General features: G+C 49.6%; 1 protein-coding gene across 2 annotated transcripts; it reads left to right on the forward strand.

Moving 5' to 3' along the window:
• The first annotated feature begins 1,719 nt into the window (after positions 1-1,719).
• DET1 (DET1 partner of COP1 E3 ubiquitin ligase) lies at positions 1,720-15,393 on the forward strand. 2 transcript variants are annotated; one of them, XM_074917536.1, is made up of 5 exons: positions 1,720-1,822; positions 2,564-3,699; positions 6,711-6,901; positions 8,560-8,751; positions 12,525-15,393. In XM_074917536.1, exons 2-5 carry the CDS (start codon positions 2,617-2,619, stop codon positions 12,712-12,714), a joined length of 1,656 nt encoding a protein of 551 aa, XP_074773637.1. In that variant the 5' UTR covers positions 1,720-1,822; positions 2,564-2,616; the 3' UTR covers positions 12,715-15,393. The 2 variants fall into 2 exon arrangements, with proteins under 2 accessions (XP_074773637.1, XP_074773638.1); XM_074917537.1 differs by having other exon boundaries at positions 1,722-1,822; positions 2,591-3,699.
• Positions 15,394-22,541: the final 7,148 nt, after the last annotated feature.

Consider the following 22,541-nt stretch of genomic DNA (forward strand, 5'->3'; position numbering starts at 1 on the left):
GCTGTATTAATGGCTCTTTTGTCCGGCGAGTTGTCTTTTGGTGTATGTGTGCTGGGCGGTTGTTTTTCTGCCAGCTGCTGTGTGGTTGGATGCTCTTTGGTATTTAGTTTGATCCTATTAAGGTGGATCTCAATTAATTAAGCAGGAGGCAGAGAGACAAAGAGAGACACCAGGGCCATTCATTTTAGTCTTGTCATCGCGCCTTCTGCAACCAGGAGGCAGTGGGGAGAGCGGGAAGGGACATGGGATACCGCTGCTGGGCGTGAAACTGCTGGGAGATGGGAACAGGGTGGGCAGGTGGGGTGGCAGAGGGGTCCCCCATTCCCCCAGGGCCCCCTGCCCAATGCATGGGATGGCCAGGCAGGCTGCATCCTCCATCCCCGCAGGAAGGCAGCTGAAGCCACCCTGGGGCCATCCCCTGGGGCAGTGGTGTTCCACTCCACCCTGCTGCTGATGGGACCCTCAAGTGTCCCCCAAAACATGTGGAAGATCCCTGGGAATTTCAATGGCAAGAGCGTTGGTGCAGCAGGAGCATCCCCCCTCCATCCCCGTGTGATGCCGGTTGGGTACCGCTGCTGCGCCCCTGTGGCACCCACCCCATGGGAATGGGGTGTGCCCCAGCACCCCAGTTTGAGCATCCTTCCCCATGCCCCCCACTCCCAGCTCCCACACCTGCCGATGGAGTGGGTCCAAGCACCAGCACAGTGGCTCAGCCTTGGCGAGAGGCCGGCAAATGGATCTCAAGGGCCCCTCAACATCCCTCCTTCCTTCCCTTTGAAGGACAAGTGCCGCTCGGAGCTGCCCTCGCCTCCTTGGCCGCTGATGCACGGGGCGGGAGGGGGAGCGCTGCTAAAAGCCCGGGCGAGCAAAAAAGCTTTCAAGCCCCTTGGAAAGCCCAAAGGGGTGCCCGGGGGTGACCCCAATCTCTGGTGCCTGTGTTGGGGTTGAGGTGTTGGGGTGTATCCCCATACGCTGGCTAGTGGCAGGTGGGATGTCCCCTGGGGTGTTCCCGTGTGGGGTCTCGGGGTGTAGGGGGTGCCTGGGGATGTAGGGGTCTGAGATGCTCACGGCATGGGGGGGTTCAGGGGGTGTTTGGGGTGTGGGGACGGGGGTGCGTGATGGTGCAGGGGGCTTGGGGATGGCTGGATGGGGGTTCAGGGGGTGCTGGGATGGGGTGTCCGGGGTGCAGGATGGGTACAGGGAGTGTTGGGATAGGGTGCAGGAAGGGTGAAGGGGCTGAAACGGTTCAGGGTGCAGAGAAAGGGGGAAGGGTGGGTGCAGAGGGTGCTAGGATAGGGTGCATGGGGTGTCCTGGGGGCAGGATGGGTGTCGGGTGTGCAGGGTGTGTCCAGGATGGGTGTAGAATGGGTGCAGCACGGGTGCAGGGTTTCAGGGGATGCCAGATGGGTGCAGGGCTGCAGGAGGGGTTGGATGGGTGAAGGGTTGCAGGGTGGGTGCAAGGGGAGGTGCAGGGGGGTTCGGGTGGGTGCAGAGGGATTGCAGGGGGGCTGCAGGGGGGCTGCAGGGGGGTGCAGGGGGTTTCGGGTGGGAGCGGGGGGGGTGCAGGATTTCAGGGGTGCGGAGGTGCCCGGCCGCGACCCGCAGAGCTCCCCCTGGCCGCCAGGGGGCGCGGGTCTCCCCCGGCCCGCTGACAGCCTGGCCCGGGCCGGGCCCGCCCGCCTCGCTGGGCGGAAGCGGAAGCGGGGGGTGACACCACCCCCCCCACCCGCCGCCGTCGCGGCGCCTCTTCGTGCGGTGGCGGAAAGATGGCGGCGGCCATAGAGTGACCGGCGGCGGCGGGACCCAGCCCCGGGCCCCAGCGGTGAGTGCAGCCTCGGCCTCCTCCCGCCCCGCGCCCGGTCCCACCGGGCCCTTGCCCGGCGAGGAGGCTACCGCGGCCCCCGGTTCCCCCGTGTCCCACTCACCCTCCGGGCCGGGGAGAGCAGCAGGGGGCCCCGCTCTCATCGGCAGGCGGGCTCGCAGCTTTCCGCGGGCTTCCCCTGGAGCTCAGTGTCCCCCTACAAAGCCCGGCTGCCCGGGGCTCCCTGCGGCCCCCCTCGGCAGGCGGGCCCGTAGGCCTCCCGGAGACCCCTCGTGTGCCCCTCAGCTCCCTCCATCCTTTCTGAGCTGCCCTTCTGCGCCTTCCTGTCAGCAGGCGGGATTATCACTGGCTCCCCTCACTCCTTCCCCGGTGCGTGGGGGCCTCTCTCTATCCCCTGTGCCTCCCTGCCTCCCCGGCTCCCTCCATCCCCTCCCGGTGCCTCCCCGTGTCTCCCTCATCAGCAGACAGGCCTGCGGATCCCCTCAGCCCCTGGTGCGCTGGGGTTCCCTCTGTGTTCCCCTCTCTTCCCCAGTACCTGCCACAGAGGTCTCCCTCCCAGTCTCTCCACATCTCTCTCTCCATTGTCTTCCTGTGTCATCTCCCCCCTTTCCAAAGGCATGTCTGCACTTTTCAGCTGACTCCCCCTGACTCTCTGGGTTCTGTGGGGCTTTTCCCTACCCCATCCCTGCAAGCAGGTCCCTCAGTACCCTGAATTCTCTCCCCATCTCTGCGTGGTCCCAGGGCACGTATGTGCTCTCTCCGTGGCAGGGTGAAGATGAAGTAGAGCTCTGACCATGGACCATGACGCCCCCACAATCAGGCCCCGTCGCATCCAGAACCAGAATGTCATCCACCGCCTGGAGCGCCGCCGGATCAGCTCGGGCAAAGCCGGCACCCACTGGCACCAAGTCCGTGTCTTCCACCAGAACGTATTCCCCAACTTCACTGTGGTCAACGTGGAGAAGCCACCCTGCTTCTTGCGCAAGTTCTCCCCTGACGGCCGCTACTTCATCGCCTTCTCCTCTGACCAGACCTCTCTGGAGATCTACGAGTATCAGGGCTGCCAGGCGGCAGAAGATCTCCTGCAGGGCTACGAGGGAGAGATCCTGGCCAACGGCAATGACCAAAGATCTGTCAACATCCGAGGGCGGCTCTTTGAACGCTTCTTTGTTCTGCTCCATATCACCAACGTGGCCTCCAACGGAGAGCACTTGAACCGGGAGTGCAGCTTGTTCACTGACGACTGTCGGTACGTGATCGTTGGCTCTGCCGCGTACCTGCCCGAGGAGCCTCACCCTCCCTTCTTCGAGGTTTACCGCAACAGCGAGTCAGTGACCCCTAATCCCCGTTCGCCTCTTGAGGATTATTCCTTGCATATCATAGACCTCCACACGGGCAGACTCTGTGACACAAGAACTTTCAAATGTGACAAGGTCATCCTGTCTCACAACCAGGGGCTGTACCTCTATAAGAACATCTTGGCCATTCTCTCTGTGCAGCAACAGACTATTCACGTCTTTCAAGTAACACCTGAGGGTACGTTCATTGACGTGCGGACTATCGGCCGCTTCTGCTACGAGGATGATCTGCTGACTCTGTCTGCGGTGTATCCCGAGGTTCAGCGGGACACTCAGACGGGGATGGCCAACCCCTACAAAGAGCCCTTCATAAACTCTCTGAAACACAGGCTGCTGGTGTACCTGTGGAGAAGGGCCGAGCAGGATGGAAGCGCTATAGCAAAAAGAAGGTTCTTCCAGTACTTTGATCAGTTGAGGCAGCTCCGCATGTGGAAGATGCAGCTTTTGGATGAGAACCATCTATTTATCAAATACACTAGTGAAGATGTGGTCACGCTGCGGGTGACGGATCCTTCCCAGGTACTGCCTGCCTCCTTAGGCTGCTCCTTGCTTTGGGGCAAGTGCTCACGCAGGTACAATGCTGGTAGCTGTGTTTCTCAGCTGAGCCTGTGAATGTTGTTTAGGATCCCTGGTATTTCATTCTTGTGTGAACATTTGATGCTTCTGATACTGAAAAACTTTTGTATCTTTTGCCCTCTCTTCGTTGCTTTCTTCGCAACTGAAAATGAGAGAGAAAAGGTGTGATGTGGTTATTGAGTTCCCTTTCTCCAGGGATTGTTTCCTGTGCTCACAGATGCTGTACAACCCTCTTCCCCTCCCACATCCCCAACTGATTCTTTTTTTCAGCTGATATTTTGTATAGTACACTTACATTCTAGAGGTTGTCTCTCCATTTTCTCATGTATCTTCAAGCATGTTTTTCAAATATAATAGTCTTCATTTTTTTTCCCCGTGGAATTACCTTTTTTATTCTGCCTACATACTCTTTCAAGCTTCAGTGAGAGTGTTTATGATCTCTCCAAATTAGAGTAGCAGCTCTTAGATCTAGCTAATGTGGCAATTCCTTCTCCTTTCAGTTTAGTACTAAAGAAGCTGAATTAGAGCAAATGTAGCTTGGTCAGTGCTGGGTCCCTCTAGATGTTTCACCATCCACCAGGTTGATCATCTCTTTTCACAACTGTTAGAGAGGTGGTCAGGTTTTGAGCTCTGTGAAACTGAGAAGGATGTGTTTTTTAACCCATTATGTTAAGGAATAATAGAATGTTTGGGTTTTATTCTGTTGAAAGTATTTAGCAAGAATTTGTAATAAATCTCCAGTGCTGCATGTAGGTCTGATTGTTCCCTAGATGTTTGTTTTTCTTTCATACCCTTCTCTTCCTGTCTTTGCCAGATGCAGGACGTAGATCCTAGAAGAAATAGACAGCAGTTCTTTGCGTGTTGCCTTGGTCTAATTGTTCCTGGAAGATTATTCTGGTTTGTTTCATTTTTCTCTGAAGTGGTATTTGTTTGGGGGAGTTGCTTTGGGAGTGATATAGGTAAGGCTTAATCTAATCAGTTTTACCCATTTGTGTAAAACTGAGTGGCTGTCTTAAAAACATTAAAGCTTTGTGGAAGTGGCCTGCAGCATTCTGTTCGCTGCTGGTATTTGGAATGGTGCTCCTGACCCTGATGTAAATGTTTGTGGTAGGCTTGGCTCTGCTCCCTGCTGTGGTTACCAAGGCTTTTGTGCCTGGTTTGCTGCAGCTCTTGACTCTCTTCACCCGGGGGTTACTTTAAGATGCAGGTTGTGGTTTGTTTGCAGTGCTCCTCAGGCGGTGTGTTTTATGCTGGAGGAAAAGCATCTAATTTCTCAGTTCTTTCAGGAGATAATTCCACGTGTGGGGCAGTCTCCTCAGACCTGCTGAATGTAGGCTTTGCGTTAGGGCTTCCTGAAGAAAACTTGGTTCACTAAATACCTAAAGCTCAGATTTTTCTTTCGCCTATCAGAGTGGAACATGAGATTACATGCTGGTTTGGGCTCCTCTTTTCTTTCCGGCTTCTCTGCCAAGAAGGTTGAGGAAGTCACTGTTCATGCTTGTGGGTTGCTTGTATATTGTCAGGGTCTGCACTGAATCACTCAAGATGTTTAATCGTGTGCTGTGTATATGTATCTTGTGGTTTGTTGTTGTTGTTCTAGGCTTCTGTTGACAGACTTGCCAGCTTTGCTGCTTGATTTCTGTGAGGCTCGACTTCTGCCACCCATGCTGTGATGATGTTTTGCCTGTGTTACAGGTGCTGCTGAAAAGCAGTGAGGATAGTTTCTCTGGTCAGGGGCATCCTGTGGATGTGTCTGCATGTTAACCTGGCAAAGGAACTTTTTTATTTAAGGTTGGAGGATACTCCCTGCAGTCTTCAATGATGTAACTAGTTTTTTCCTTCTGCCGTCTCCTCTTATTTTCTCTCTGCTCCAACTCTGTATTTCAGAAGGGCTTCCCTTTCCTTAGGCAGTAGTCTAGTGAGTAACCTCATCTAGCGTGCTTCGTTTTGACATGTGGGGGCTGGATCGTATTATCACAGTTTATTTTGGGACTGTAAAACAAACAAACCTTGTGATATTTGTAGGTGGGTGGGGTAGGCAAAGTGCCTGCCGTCATCCCTGAGCATTGTTTGAGATGGGGAGGTGAAGCATTTAGAAATTGCCTTTATTGACAGAAGATTTAACCAGATATGTGCATGTAGCACAGGAATTAGTTACCTTTGAAGTAGGGGCAGGTTCTTAATTTGGGGTGCCAGAGTGTTAGCATTTCTGTCTTGTAACAAAAACTACCTTAGATGGTGAAGAATTAAATCTGTCTTTTCCCAATGGGATGGGAACCGTCCTCTCCTTTTGATGTAGCTGCGCTGACACAATGCCCCCTTTTTCCCTGATTTCTTGCTCATTCCTGCCATGAAACACTGCCATTGCCAATCCACAGTGCAGTACCTGGGCCTTCTTGCACAAGAATGTCGGCATTAAAAAGAATCCATTAATGTCTTTCAGATTTTCATTCCTGTGCCAGCAGGGTACCTGAAGGGCACAACATTTTCCAGGCAGTGGTATAGTACACAGTACACTAAAAAGGCTCATCTCTGCGTGATGGAAATATTAAGAAAGGGAGGAAATAATGTCTCTACAGAAAGGAAAAAAAAAAAAATGTGGCCAGCTAGCACTGGATTTAAAATAATTTTGTCAGCAGGAATGAAAATTAAATTTGGCACTTTAGAAAGCATTTTGGATTTGGTGGAGGGCAGAGAGAAAGAGAAAACAGAAATATTGTCATCCAGTTTGAGTTGAAAAATTGGAAGCCCATTAAGTTTTCTTCATAAATAATCACAGTTAAGAGTTGGATAATTTGGTATCTGTTGAGGCATTTGGATAGCAGAATGGATTAGTGTGAGAATGTGGGATTTCCCTGTGCTGCAGAGAAATTTGGATAGGGTCTGTGGTGTCATGTGGGGAGAAGGGACAGCTTGCTCTCCTGGGTAACTGCTGCCTCTGCCTCTCTCTCCAGCCTTCGTTCTTCGTCGTGTACAACATGGTGACCACAGAGGTTATTGCTGTATTCGAGAATACATCTGATGAGCTGCTGGAGCTGTTTGAGAACTTCTGTGACCTCTTCAGGAATGCCACCCTGCACAGTGAGGCGGTCCAGTTCCCCTGCTCAGCTTCCAGCAACAACTTTGCCAGGCAGATCCAGCGCCGGTGAGCCATTCGGAGCATGCTTTATACCGTATAGACACACGCTCACCCCCGTCAGCTGAAGGCTAGTATCAAATAACGATGCAACCCTGAGAAAAACGGTTCCTTTAGTCACTGGGTGATGCAAGGGTCTGGCTTGTACATGGTTCATCTTGCAGCCTCATGCATCTGATTTTACATTCCACAGCATCTGTCTTGTTACAGGAAGGAACAAAGCAGTGGCAATCCAGTGCTTAGAAGAAGGAAGAGGAATTTTGAGGGAAAGATGTTTCCTGCTCTCCTCAAGCAGTAACTCTTCTGGAGGTTGTTTAAAGTGTTACTGCCCAGTAGCTCAGGATCCTGAAGATGAGATTTGTCAGGATGCTAGTGTCATCTAATTGGATGTATTTTGCCAAATGGCATTCTCTGAATTTAGTGTGCATCAAACTGTTCTGTAGCATTTTCTCCAGCATCAGTCACAAGCTTGTGATTCTTGTCGAACCATGCTAGAAGAAAGGAAACTCATCTGCTTAGACCTATTGTGAAAGCTGAGCAAAATATCAAAATAACCTGGGTTTCTAGAATGTGCTGTGGCAGTCAGATGTGGTTTTAATGAAACAGAATCTGTTATTTCTCTTGGAATATATTTTTATGTGACTCAGGGTGTTTTGTTCTTCCAGTGACTTGTTTCACATCATCCAAGGTACTTGGCAATCTCTTATGGGCATGAAGCTTCTGTTGATTTTAGGTTGACATCACATAAGTAAGAGGAAGTTGACTGCGTCTGTAACTTTCTAGAGCTGCCTGTCAGGAAATCCATAATGCTTAGTGGGAGAGAGAATGAGAGAGCTCACCGTAGACGCCCAAAGAACAACTTCTGCCTTGTGTTAGAGAGGAGAATCTTTTCATCCCCTTGGCTACAAGGGCCTGTAACAGGGGTGTTTAACTTCCACAGCAAAATGTAATAGAGCATAATCCACAGCTAGCTGGCTTTTGGCCAAGTGTTTCTGGTCAAATGAAGATGTTTTACCCCCCTTGATGTATGACATCCATACAGCTGATCTGACTGTTCTTGCACATGAAAAGCTCATTATTTTGCTTGGAAAGAGAAATTCAGCCTGTGTTAATCTCTCCACCAGGAAGAACTTTCAGGTTGCTGTAGTTTCTGAAGAGCTTTAGGCTTCTCGTCAAGGTTCTTCTTCATCTAAGGTTTCTCCTTTTACGCATTTAAAACATAGCAGCTAGAGAAAGGGGGATTCTCAAGTCAACATTAAGGGCTCAACTGTTACTGTGAAACCCTCTGGCTTTTGCTTACGCTTTTTCCAGGCTTCATGGTAAAACTTGGATTGACTGATAAGCTGCTAATCCATCTCTCCCTGTTTCTGATCCTGTTCATTTCCTGTACTGCAGAGCAGTTGGGGCCAGACCTTGTGGATAGGCACAGTCTTGTCCTTGTGTCAGTTTGGACTTTCAGAACAGAAACAGTAATGATGAGGGAGGATAAAAAGGTCACCAGAACTGGTTGATGCTTGAATCACTGTGAAACATCTTTGGAAATGTGCGTTTAGTTCTTACACTACTGCTGTTTTTCTCTCCCTATCATTTTTCCTCCTCAGTTTATTGAAGCTGTGCTCTTCACCTGTGGCCTTTGTGAGTAAAACCTGTTTCTTGGTTTGCTGCAGGTTCAAAGACACTATCGTGAATGCCAAGTACGGAGGGCACACGGAGGCCGTGCGGAGGCTGCTGGGCCAGCTCCCGATCAGCGCCCAGTCGTACAGTGGCAGCCCGTACCTCGACCTCTCACTTTTCAGCTATGATGACAAGTGGGTGTCAGTCATGGAGCGGCCCAAGACCTGTGGTGATCACCCTATAAGGTATGGAACAGGCCAAGAAGCTGTATGTGAGGAGAGCAGTGCAAGAGTAACTCTGAATCACCTCTGCCATGTGGCATCAAATGTGTAGAAAAGGGAGGAGATTGAGGCCTTTCTCATATAACATCCTTCCACCAGAGGGTTTATTTCAGCAGTCCTGCAAAGCCTGGCCTCCCTCCTTGTGATAATGGTTTTATCTTGTATGTGTGGCTTCTTCAGGCCTTCTCGCTGAGCTGCCCTGGGGAAGTTTTGGGTAGTGAAGCCTAAGCCTTTTCTGTAGGAATGCTCTTGTTCCTCCTTCTCTTCTTGCAGTCCTGCTGTTGTGTTTGGGCTGCAGAGTGATATGGCTCTGGATGCCTGCTTTCCTGTGCTGGAAGGATCCCTTTTGAGCATGTGGGTTTAGCTGGCAAGGATGATGTGGTTTGTCCTGTGAATAAAATAGCAGCTGGATTAGGTGTTACTCAGAATGCTTGTGGTATTGATTTAGCTATTTTCAGACTTTCTTTGTTTACAATTCTCACCCTGGGAGCTGTACTCCTCTTCATATTCCCCTTCTTTCTCTGACCTGTAGGAAATTTGTTTCTCTAGTAGGAGTTTTAGCCAGGTGTAAGGGCCATTCTGTGCCTCTTCTGTCTAAGTCTTTGATGCTGGCAGAAAGATTAAGTCCGAGCCTGGAAATAAGGAGGTTTGCAATGCTTCTTGCAGAAACACCAGGACTATTTATTTCTTTTTGTTGGCTGCAGCCATGGCTGCAAGTAGTAGTGGTTAAAAATCCAACATCTCCAGCCTGAAAGGCTCAAAGGGGCTGAATTCTCCAGGCAGAATAGGCTTTCCACTTATAGTATTGCAAAAGCAAACCTATGTTCTGAAAACAAAGAGAGCCTTCAAAGCCTAAGTGCTTTGTTTAGTGACTGCACACACATTGGGGACTCAGGCAGCCTAGGGAGACCTTTCTGGCAGGTTTCCCAACTTTATTTTCATCTATGCATTCTCAAAAAGTGGTTTCATGTCTCCCCTGGCCCTGACTCAGGTGGCAGGGAACCTCTGATTATTCCTGTGCTCTCAATTCCCAAATTATGTATATTTAATTGATTTTTCTGCCCATATGATTTGGTTTGATCTCCAGCTCCCATGTTATCTGCAGAGAAAAGCCTGCCCTTTCCCCCTCGTCATGCTTGACGTTGGGAAAACTTGCAGGGCGGCAGTTGTCTGCCAGCGCCAACCTGCGTATGGCTCCTGCAGACAAAAGGGAGCAAAACCGCAGTCATTTGCTGCGGTTACATCTTTGTAGTAAACAAAGCGAAGTGCCACCTTCCCTCCCTCCCCTGAGCAAACCAGCGTTTCAGAGCCAGAGCTTTTAAAGCTCAAAGCTGTGCAGAGTCAATTAGGACTTGAATAGGACCTCGGAGCAGTGGGGCTCCTGGTTTTTGGAAAGTAAGCAGAAGATGAGGCACCAACCTTAACCATTCAGTAGCTGAAATAGTGCTGCTGTGTTTCTCACATGCAGAACAAAGGGATTAATAAAATAATGCCACTGCCTGTTGTGGTTTAGAGAGCTGGAAATGAGGGGCCACAGGATTTGTAATGTAAGTCCTATAATTGGCTGGAATGCAAAACCCTTCAGCAGCTAAGGGTGTTATAATGTGAGTGCAGTTTCCTGACACGATGTGCAAGATAGGAAGGCCTAAGGCCACCATATCTCTTACACATCGGTTTCAGCACCTCTGTGCACTGTGTCCTTTTAACCCTTAGTGCCTTTCTGCATCCCAAAAGGTTCAACTCTTGGCTCTGGCTACTTGAGAGACCAGTGGTTGTTTGCTCTCAGGTGGGAAGGACTCTAGGTTCCCCATTACCACGGTCTTCCAATATCTTTTCAGGAGTCTTGAAGATGTATTCACTGGGTGAAATGATGGCACTTGCGAGAAAGAGGCTCTAACACAGGCTTACCTATAGTAGGGGGCCTCTAAAATCCATCTAGATGGCTAATAAGGAGCCATTTAACCAAAAAATTGGTCTGCAGATAAATCTTCCATTTTCATACGGTTTGAAAAGACTGGTCTTGCTGTTTCTGTTGACATACAATTTTATGTTGCAGTGCCTAATTTATCCCCAGAGTGAGAGCCCATGGAAATGGCCTCTGATTGCAGAGCACTTTTAAAAATACATTTAAAAATACCAAACTGAGCACATCTTTGAGATTACAGGGAGCTTCATCTTGAGTAGTAAATTATTGTGAATTGGGGGGAGAGAGGAGCAGACGGGGGACTGTGCTTTATTTAAAGAATGACCCTCTGCATACCCAGCCTTGCGTAGGAGGGAAATGGCTTTTCAAAAAGCCAAATACCAAGATTGTGACTCTCTTGCTGGGTTCTTGTGTGCAATTTTCAGGCAGGGCTGGCTGGCACTTTGATTCAGAGGAAGGGAGAGGAGAGTGGCCCTCCAGGAAGAACATGAGGTTCTCAATAGACTGTGTTGTTAAAATGTGGAGTATGTCTGCTCCTGGAACAGCATTGCCCGTATCTATCATCACCTGTTCTTCCAGGCTGAGAGCTGAGTGCATTGTATTGCTGGCGGGGGGGAAATATGCTCTCAGATTAAAAGCATTCTCTGAGTTAAAACCAGAGGAAAATGCAAAATACCCACACGTACTAAGTGATGGTGGAAAAGGAAATAGGTGGGAGACAAAATGGCAATTCTACCCAAAACTGAAAGAGCAGACAAAATGGTCTAGTGAACTGAGACAACTTCAGGGTTAGGATTTGAATTAAAGCCCAGCTGCTTTGTGAAGGTACCACATCCAGAAACCTCCACCAAAGTCTTGGGGAGGGTGGGGTCATTGCAGAGTCCCCCCTTCCCACAGCAGCACAGGACACTGGTGTTACCTGGGCTTGTGTCCGTTACACAGAGTATGGAGGGAAGGTCCAAGAAGCAAAGAGCTTCTGGCCTCACCTGTCTCTTCGGCGCTGTTTGCCTCATCCCCTCGGCAGTGTTCTCTTTGTGCTGAAGCTGCGTTCCAGGCCTCACCTGTTTGGAGACACAAGTGAGCTCGACCCAGAGGCAGGTTTGTGGCTGACAGCAGAAGGACACAAGGTTTTCCTTGACCTCTGCACTTGCTGTGATTGTTGAATGCAATCCACCAGGTACTTCCTGCCCAGCCTGTTAATGCTTTTTTTGATGGAAATCTAGAAGCAACTGCAAAGCCTTGCTTGAGCTGTAAAGTACAACTTGGCACCCTTGAGCAGAATTGGATCCAGCTGTTCACCTTCCTCGACTGAATGGAGATGTAGCAAGGCACAAGAGCAGCAGCATAAAGCCTACCTGGCAGCACCAGGAGAGGGAAGGGGTGGCCTTATGCTCAGAGTGAAGGCCATTTCTAAGGGAAGTGAGCTCAGTTCTGTACGGTACATATGCCTTCGGGATCAAGGGAGCAGCTCGCATTAAGAGAGGATGGAGAGCCAGCACAAGTGAGGTCTGGATCAAACTTGTGAAATCAGCTCTTTGTCCCTCTTGTGAAGTCATCTATGTCCACTGAAATGACAGGCAGAGTTCTCTCGCTGATGATAGTAAAATGAAGTCAAGCTTTTCCAGACAGTGGAAAACTAGCCCTCCTGGGAGGGACTTTCCTGTATAGTCACAAGCCAGAGACCCAGCTGAGACCTTCCTGCCCCTGAGGGAGTACCAGAGGTTGAACAAGGCACTTGTCTCTGTACGCGAAGAGCCCAGATAGCAGAGTTAATAGTCAGTAACAGCCATAACTGTCTTTCTCTTCCTTTCAGATTTTATGCTCGTGATTCTGGCCTCCTGAAGTTTGAGATCCAGGCGGGACTCCTGGGGCGACCCATCAATCACACAGTGCGACGCCTGGTTGCGTTCACCTTCCACCCCTTCGAGCCCTTTGCCATCTCGGTGCAGCGCACTAACGCAGAGTACGTGGTTAACTTCCACATGAGGCACAGCTGCACGTAGTGTGACCCGTGGCCGGGGCGGCTGCTCTCCTTGGGCCTGGGCCTCTGCCACAGACACACCAAAGCCAGGCACTTGCGCCTTCTAGGAAACCAAACCGTCACTCATATCAAGAAACCTGATCTGGGAGCTCCTACCAGCTGGCATCTCGCAGGGCCCTCGGCTCGGGAAAGCCGATCCGCTCAAGTTGGGCGTGTGAATGTTTCTTCTGACCCTGTTTGTACTGCGGAGGTCCCGCTGCATTAAGTGCTGCTGTTGTTCCCTGACTCCTGTTGATGAACAAAGTGTAGCTGAGGTTCCTTTTCTGGTTTCCCAGAGGCATGTTCATTTTCTCCCCTGTTGTAGGTCTTAGGATGGCAAAGGTGGAGCTTTGCAAAACATTTGTGGAGTGCTTCCTTCTGCACTGGTGCTCTCCTACCTTGTTGAGACAAACAGCCTGTTGTAGTGGGAATGGATGTAAGCCATGGGGAGGGCTTAGAAAAACAGCTACCTGTGTTTGTATCTTCAGTATTATTAGGGAAATGAAATCCTGTTCTCATCCACACAATCTACTCGTGTGATTTTAATATGCAAGAGGTCAGGAAAAAAAGGTGTGAGAAATCACTGCAGTTGAGAGACATGAGGTGTGTTCCTGACTCTTATGCAAGTCACTTAATCTTTGTGCCTTAGTACCTGTAAAAGCTTCTAAGTGAGAGGCGGTGTGTTAATACCAGAGAGCCAGGGCAGCTGGTTGTGTCTCTGATGCACAAGGAAGTGGGCACAGAAGGACGATGGGTGGCTGGGAAGGGTGTGAAAAGCAACAGCAGCAGCTCCTTGCTCATGTCAGAGGACTTTTCTGCAGCATGGGGTTGAATCCTCATGACCATCTGCAGGTTTTGCTGCTGAGGGGAAGGGACACCCAGCTGCTGGCACCCTCCTGTGTGCTGGAGTATGAGCATGGAGAATTAATAGCACTTGGGTTTGCCCAGAAAGGAGGAAGGAGACCTGTATTAACGTGCATTGCTGCAGGTCTGCAGTTAGGAGACAAGCTTGTTGACTTAGGTTGCTTACCTATCTCTGTTTGATACACTGTTCTCTGTGAGAACCCAATTTTCTGTTCCCAGGCTTCAAAGCACAGCTGGCTGGTGCATTGATGCTGACTGGACCACTGCGGTGTTTTTGCTGCTGATAAAATAAGCTCCTGGGTGTAATATTGCCTGCCACTGTGGCTGATGAGGATGCTGGCCTGCCCTTCTGTCTTAAAAATTGAGTTTTTGGTTGTAGGCCAACATTTGGGTTTTTCTGTGTGCTGCCAGGCAGTGCAGCCATCCCAGCACTGCGAGATGCTCCACTGGAAGCTGGAGCCTGCTGTTGTCCCACTCCTATAGGAGGTACAGAGGGGGCATTAGAAAATTCATGCTTACACACGGGAGAGCCTCTACTTCAAAGGACCCTGTGGGTGTCTTGTTTGGACCAAAATCAGCTGTGGGTGATGCGTTGTGGCCACATGCCTGTGAAGAACAGTGTTGAAGTCATGCATTCATTTTGCATGGTAATGCATAGGAAAATAACTGTGTGGGTTGCTGGAGCCTGCTTATAGCATGAATAGTGGACCTTGTAATGGAGGGTGCCCTGGGGTTCTTGACTCAGCCTTTACTCTCTGTCTCATGGTACTTCTTTCCTCTCCTGGCCTTGCTAAACATATTTCCAGGGTAAGACATTGTATTTCACCACTCTTTTGCTGGTGTTTGCACTGTTGGTTTCTCAGGTCTGTCAGGAGCGACTTCAGGTCAGAAGACTGCTAATAGAGGAGGTGTCAGGCCATGCGTGCTTTAGCTCCAGGTTCCTCTCCATCTAATAACACTATTTGTCAAGGTTTTAGGTTTTTATCCTGTGATCTGTTCCTCAAACATTCAATTAAAGCTCCAAGTGGAGAATCATTTGCACACTGTAGATCATGGATTTACCTCCTGCACCACACTCACATTTGTTCACACTTCCAGTATGAGACTTTTTTTTTTTTTTCCCAAAGCTCTCAGCAGCTCCACCCAAGACTGGATTTACTCCTTGGTGTCACAGCCTTGGGAGGTCAGTGCTTACTAAAATAGCTGTCAGATCTCCATTTAGACTTTTTTGGTGGCAAAAATATAAACCACTTCAGCATTTCTGCAGTCGGGGCTTTTGCCAGCCAAATTCAGGCTATCCTCTGTGAAGCAGAGAGCATGGCACGGATTTGTTGGGCTGGGGGCAGAGAGACCAGAGATCTGTTCTTAGCTCTGCCATTAAATTGTTATATGACTGGGGGCAAATCTCTTCCTGTTCCAGCTGGTGTTTTCTTCTCCCTAAATGAGGCCAAAACCATATTTTCAGCTTTTGTAAAACACTTTGAGATTCATGGATAAAAAGTGCTGGATAAGTGCTAAGTATTTTCTTATTATGTTTGCAGACAAACTGATCATTCTGGTTACTAATTGCCTTGAAGTAGCATAGCAGATCCTCTGGTCTTGGCTGCTGCATTTTATATCTACAACAGAGTTAATTTTATTACAGAAATGTATTGAAAGAAAAGTCTCTCATGCTTGAAATTTTGATCTTTTATTTAAGAAACAAAAAGTGCGTGTGTGGTGGGGAGGGTTGGGAGGAAAGGGGAGATGTTTTCTACCTGATATTTTTCCTAGGTTAGGATGAAGATTTGTTAGCGACATGATTCAAAAATGGAATAAACAGAATTTGCTTTAAGAGCCTGATTTATTGTCTTTGTCTTCCAAAAAAATCTTGATGGTGCAGTTGGGAATCCCTTTGCTGAGAAGACAGGGGTGTGCCTTGGACTGCGCAGGCGAATTGCATGTGAGTTGGCTGCCTCTTCCCAGCATATAGAGTACAAGTGTGCTCAAGGATGTTCCTACCTGAGGCATTTCTGTAGTTACTGCAGATTTTTCAAATTCTTGTCTACATGAGCTAATGCTGGGGGAGGAATTCTTGGCCTTCAGTTACATTTTCTCCTTTGTGTATTATTACTAGCACAACTTGTATTCAGAGATTCTTCTTTTATTCCACTTAGAGCCTTTGTCTAACCTTGTGGCCATTTTCTGCTGATGGTCCACAATCAGGAGAGGAAAGCTGAACACATCTTGCTTGGCAGAAGAGCCGTTGCCTGTCCACTGCTTTTAGGTTGGGCTAAGGCACTCAGAGTTTCTGCTGCGTGCTGCTCCCAGCCACAATGCAGCTCTTGTAGAACGTTGTGGCTAAGGACATGCGGATGGGACCTTTCCAAAGTCTGAGATCCCCTTGTAACCCGCTGCCGCTCTGTAACAACCTAGCAGCATCCTTGTTTGTGTTAGTACCTCTAAGCATCCACATCTTGGGCATGAAAGCTGCTTTGAACCCTTCCTCCATTTTCCTGTGTGCAGTTCTCTGATGCTTTCCTTTGTAGACCTCGAGCATATCAGAAAGCTCTTGAGCCTGTGGCTCTTCAGATAGGTGCTAAGTGACAAGGAGATGCTTGAGTTGGAAACCGTGGTTGACTGGCAGCAGAATCCCATCTTTTGTTACTGCTTGTGCTGCCTTTGCTTTAAAAAAAAAATAGTAAAAGCAAGACACTTGCAATGTTTCTTATATAAACTGCATTAGACAGCAAGCCACAGATAGCCTATCAAACCTATGTATCCATTAATGGTGTGTCCCTACTAAAGATTCCTTTTGATTGACTCCAGCACTGAGCAGCTGGCCCTGCTTTAGCTCCCTGGTGTTCTTGGTGTACATACAGGACCTTTCTTTTGCTCAGGTGCTGGTGTCTGTTATGCTTCTCTTGGTCCTTTTGACCCAGATAGAAGAATCAGATTTCTGATTCTTTTCTTCTTTAAAAAAACTCTTTGTCTTATTTGTGTCCTCTGTTTTGTCACTTTTCTGCCAGGTTTTCCTGCAAGATCCCTCAGGGCTGTGGGCAGAGAGATGGTAGAGGCTGGATGGCAATGGGACATGTGGCCCTCAGACAGCTTTCGTCCATGTGTGAACCTTTGTCAGATAGTTGCACGCTGCAGAGCAAATGCATAGTCCTGTGGGCAAGCAGCAGGACAGGATTTTGTGGGTTTGCTTTTGCCTTGCTTTCTGAGTTTCAGAGTCCGGGTCATTAATGTGTCTGAATCCTTGTGCTTCCCTCTCTTGTTATATGGTTGTAAAAGTTTTTCTGGCCAAATACTCCTCAGGAGAAGGGAGTAGGGAAAGAACTTTTTTTTTTTTTTTTCTTTTTTCCTTGCTCCAGGGCTGTGGGGGATGTGGGCTGAGCTGTGCAAAGTCAGTCATTTAGTAGTAACAGCCTGGCACTACCTGCCCACCAGGCTGACTGCTCATCAGGCAGCAGCATCCCCTCCTAGAGCCATTTGCTGGTTAAGGTCTGATTTGCCTTTGTTTCTTTCAGGGAAAAGCTGTACTTGCCACATAAGGAAATGAGTTCTTAGAAAAATACTGATGTGGGAAAACCCTTGAATTTCACATTCTTTTTCCTGATGTTTTGACGTAAAAATACTGCACCAGTTTTAGACTAGCAATCTGGAAAACAGTAATTCATGGGTGAGTACTGTGATCCTGCATGTGAGGAGAACTGAAAAGGGGCACAGTGCCCCTAGTCCCAGCCACTTAGGGCTGTGCTGCAGCATCTGGGTAACATGTTGGCCCTTGCTTGGTTAACAAGGAGTGGAAGACATCATATCAACCCACAGGCTTTGCTGTGTTTATGCAGAGGTAATATTTTACCATGTCTATTTTTTCTTTCCTCCCAGAAGTCAAATCCTTTCCTAGGGCACCTTTTAGCTGTTGCAGTTTGCTAGCAGGGTTCTTGCTGTCCTCAGTTTTGTGAGGATGCCAAGTGCACCTGAAAATTTGAGGACAGTTTTAGAGGAGTGTGGCAGGGAGATGCCCTTGGCAGGCCAGAAGGAGGAGGACCACAGGGAGAGGTGCCTCCCAGGGGAGCTTTGCTAGAGGAGGAGCAGCACATTTGGCCACTGTGGAAGAAAATCCCGTAGAAACTGCAAGAAGGCAGTGGAAAGTCGTGGCTAACACTACAAAGCCCCCAGCATTTTCTGCATTCTACTTTGTCCAGGTATGAACTGGAGCCCTTGTGGGTGACAAAGTTAGTTTGAATTCAGCCCTTTTAAAGCCAGGAACGCATTACTTCACAGCTGTCGTCCTCTTCCTTTCTCTCCAGTAGTTTTGCAGCACACCAAGTATGGGCCAAAGCAGCCCTGGCTTTGCCTGGAAGACTCCCCGAGCTCTTGGCAGTGCACCATCCTCCTCTGGAAGCTCCTCTTGCGCAGGTTTGTCCTCTCATCTGCCCGTGTCCTCCCTCCATGCAGGTGTGTTGTGACAGCCTCGGGTAGGGAGGCAGAGAGGTACAGGGGAGAGTTGAGTGACCCAGCACACTGTCTGCATCCCAGTGCCTGCTGAACTGGGCAGCAGCTTCTGGTTACCTTGGATGAAGCTGGTGAGGATGCGCTGGAGGTGCGACATCCAGCCCCAGGCCTGAGCCCCCCCGCAGGACAGCCCAACCCTAGGGGTGCTGGAGCCAGGGGATGCATGGGACAGGCCGGGCAAGGAGGGGATGAGCGCCAGGCAGGTGGCAGGGAAGCCCTGCCAGAGCCAGCCGTCCACTGTTCGACATGATTTTAGGGTGTTAATAAGAGCAGCAGTCAGCGCCGCATCCCTCCAAGCGCCTGCTCGCTGCTGCCAAGATGGTTATTTGATAGCTCCTCGGTGCTTCTCAAAGGCGTAAAATGGAGCAGTGCTGGATTAGATGTACCCGCTGCCCTTGGTGAGCACGGGGGAGATACGGTCCTCGCCCTCCCGCCTCCGGCCTGCTGGCGCCCAGCGCTGTCACCACGGCAACAGGGAGAAACAGCCATCCGCATGGAAACGGCCTTGCTGCGCCCAGCAATTGCTTCGGGGGGAAATAGTTCAGCTGGTGAGTTTGGAGAGGTGAGGGACACCCCTCCTGAGACACCAGCATCACCCCCTGTGCAGAGCCGGCATGTGCTCTTGTGTCTCTGGCTCTGGAGGATGGTTTTCATTGCTGCTGCCCTATTTTTTGGGGCTGGTCCTGAGGTCAGTGTAAGGTCCAGATTAGCTGTGCTGCTACCTGCAGCAGCGTAGGTAGGTCACTGGTTCAGTCCTGACCGGTGAGTCCTTAATACTGGTAAAATCCCTCCTTGTAAGGGAGAAGGGGCAGCTGGCAGCCAAACAAGGTCTCCTGTAACATAGGGCAGACAAATGTCGTGTTGACAGTATGAGTTTGCATTGCAGCCTGTCTGGCTTCGGGCAGCAAAGTCCAGGTTAATCTCTCTTCATCCTGCCTCCTACCCCTTAAACCCCCAGACAGTGGCTCTGCCCACACTGGCTTCTTCTCCAGAGAGGGTTCAGATTTGAAGATGTTGGTGCCAACTCGCTGGTTCTGATAAGGGCTGGGGAGAGCAGCTCTGCCCTGCAGCTGCTTGAGACCCAGCAGGGTTTGTCCCAGTTTTACACTGGCCCTTTGGTGACAGCACTACCACTCTTGGCTGAAGGATCACTAGGAAGGGGATCTCCCTAGCTGGCTGCACTGCTTCTCTTGCAGGGATTTCAGTAAACAGGGCTGGTTTTACTACCATGTCCAAGGGCAGATCATTTCAGAGCATCTCCCAGTACTAGAGCAGGCTGCTTCCTGGCTGTTGGCATTACAGAGAAGTCCAGAGAGCTGGCCTGTCCAAAATCATCTGCATTCCTTGGCCAGTTTGACCCTGGCAGCTCAAGAAGTTGATAATTTACTTCTGTAGATTCAGCAGGAGAAAAGCAGCATCCAGGTTTTGGCAAGGGGCTTTGTGAGAGCCATGGCTGGCAATCAGGAGTGCAAGTGCAAGGAGAGATAAGAGTCCTATTTCACCCCCTGATCTGGGGACCTGCTAAAGGGGCTGTGGGATGAAATACATGTCTTTCTCCTGCCTGGAGTCCCAAGTTTTATTTGATACCTGGAGTCTCATGTGCAGTGCGAAGCCTGGCCTGCTCCTGTATGCATGAGCAAGCAGAGGGAGAAAGGGCCAAAAGCTGGAGCTTTAGTGATGTGGCTGGGAGGTACAGCAGGCATCAATCCCAGGCGCTCCAGCTTAGAGTTTGGCTTTGCAAAATGAATCCTTAAGTGGCAAGGCACAAAGGAGGGATTTTGGAGCCAGCTCGGAAGGGGAAGGAAGGTTTTGAGGACTGTCATTGCTGCTTGGAGAGGCCTTGGGGCAGTTTCTAAATACAGCTTTGGGATGCCTTTCGTGCCTTCTTTAAAACAGTGAAATGAAACCCCAAAGAGCTGGTTGTGCTGGCAGGGAGGGCTCCCAAGCAAGGCCACCCAGTGCTTCTGATGTGGAGCTCTGGCTAGGAGAACAGCAAAGGGGAGCACACCCAACCTGATTCAGGAGAGCCCTTACCTAATCTGTGCTGACTCTTGGACCATCAGCTGGGAGATTTTAGCCTTAGGAAAGGGTTTTTTTGGGTTTTTTTTTTGGTTTGTTTGTTTTTTGGTTTTTTTTTTTAATGTTGTATTTTCCTTCCTGCATGTTTCCCTCCATGTTCTCTTTCCCAACCCATCTTTTTGTTGTCCACATCCTCCCTTAGCATTCTGCTCCTTGCACCCCACCCTTTCTCCTTTTTTGCCTTTCTTTAGAAAAACAAGCTGTGAAGCTGTTGCCAGGAGCAGCTATCCCAAGAAATGGCTGTTAGGACTCTGCAGCCGCTGAAAGGTTTGGGTCCAGGTGCACAGCCTCCGACTCAGTAGATGTGGGCGTAGGAGGAGAGTTGTGAACTCCAGAGAAACGAAAGGACTCTGCCAAGTGGCACTAGTGCAGGGGGAGCTTGGAGAGCGCAGCGGAGGAGGCATGAGCGGTTTCAAAAAAAGGGAATAGCATCGAGGCTTGGCTCCCCCCTGCACCTCCCCAAGAGGACCCTGCAGCCCAATTTCACCATCAGCACAGAACGTGGATGCTATTAGGCAGTTCATTAGTAAAACCTCTGAGCAGTTCCCACTGCCACTGAGTGCCCATTAATGCCTCTTGAGGGGAGAGGAGAGCATTAGAAAAGCACAAAAACAATCTGAGGGTCCTTCATCTCTTTTCGGGTTGAGAGTCACGGGCTGAGGTTGGAGGGGCAGCTCGGGGGGGGGGGGGGGGGGGGGGAAGAGGGGCCGGGTGGGGACAGCAGCACCGTGATTATCTGCTGAAGTCTGAGCGCAAAAACATAACCTGACTTGAACTGTCGCTTCTCAAAGGCTCCCAAGGGGTGCTTTAGGGTTATAAACACCTACTCACCGACTTGCTTTGTGCACATCTCGAGCCAGGTATTCCTGCACCGGAGGGAAAGCCAGCAAAACCTGCGCAGATGTCCCTAACAGCTGCAGCTGGGCTGTGGTAAACCACCCCTGCTGCTACAGTTTATTAGCACTGCAGGGTCTGTCCCCTGCTCCTTGCTTGCTTGTGTATACAGTCAGCTGTTAAAGGACACCGACATCATTTAATTAATGGTTTAATTGAATCTCACAAAGGGATCGAAATTGGCTGCCTTACTCTTGTCACTGAGATGCTCACATAAGAAATGGTAAATCACCAGTTCAGCAGATGAGAAAGCTGCAGCTCTAGGTAGAAAGTCCTTGTTGCTGGGGATAGGGAAATAATTCCTTTTTTGCACAATAATATACTATTAAGGAGAAGGCTGGGGGCTATTTTTCCAATCCACCAGGTGCCATCCCTGTCCAAGGGAAGGGTAACTGAGTTACTCTAACTCCCCAAGGTGGTATGGCACTCATTAAGGGGTAAACAGACCCGAGGCAGCATTTTATCTGTAAGTCAAAAGACTGTTTTTTGTTTCAGCACCTATATGATGGAGAAAGGTGCATGTGGTATTTTAAAACAGAGGATAAAACTCCAGAAAGGCCAGGGTTGACCCAACATGAAGCTTTGTGGGCAGTAGCAGCTTCTGAGCTTGTTTCATGGAAGAAGGCTTCTTGGAGAGCAGGGAATTGAGAGTTAGGAGAGAGCGGAGAGAAAAATGTCCCAAAGCTATGGGGAAGCCCATAGGGAGAGGGTGTGACCCTAATGAGGGTGTTGATGCTGTGGCCATGCTGACAGGTAATTGCTGCTCAGGAGGAATGTGAGCCACTAGAAAGCAGCATTCCACCCAGGCGCCAAGAAAAGCAATTAGAACTGGTAAACACCAGTGGCTGACTAAAACCAGGCCCTTAGTTAATAGTTTGATCTGAAGGCTAAGGAAATCATTATGGGCCATCAGTGTCTATTAATTCCCTGTAAGACAAACAATAGAGTTTTAAAACTTCTTTTACTGTACAGCATGTGCAGGAAGGAGCCACACAGTGCCCTTGCACAAGATGGGAGAGCTTGCTTTCTGCAGCTGTGCTCTCCCGCTTCACTGACAACTGCCCCCGAGGCCTGGAATGTGCTCCAGAATAAACATCTCAGACTGAGCATTGGGGGTCTCCAAGGCTTTGGGGGTGTCCATCAGGGCAGGAGAGAAGGTGGGTGGAAAAATGTGACTTCAACAAAAAGCTGCACAACTGAAGCACCATGCCAGAGTGCTCAGGGTGCACAGAGCTCGGGGTTTAGAAGACAAATACTGCATGATACGGTACAGATCCAGCCACTGAGAATAGCGTCAGCCTCCTCTGTCCAGCTCAGAGTGCTATATAAATGTCAGTTGGAGGAAGAAGTAGGGGTAGGTACCAGAACTAGACAGGGAGATAAAACTGCCCACTATATAAGCAGTGGCAATGCATCGGCAAACTTCGTAAAATGTTCACAAATGCTCAGAAACCAAGAGCGTTAAGGAGT

Source organism: Athene noctua, chromosome 13 (assembly GCF_965140245.1).
Source record: "Athene noctua chromosome 13, bAthNoc1.hap1.1, whole genome shotgun sequence".
Classification (NCBI taxonomy): domain Eukaryota; kingdom Metazoa; phylum Chordata; class Aves; order Strigiformes; family Strigidae; genus Athene; species Athene noctua.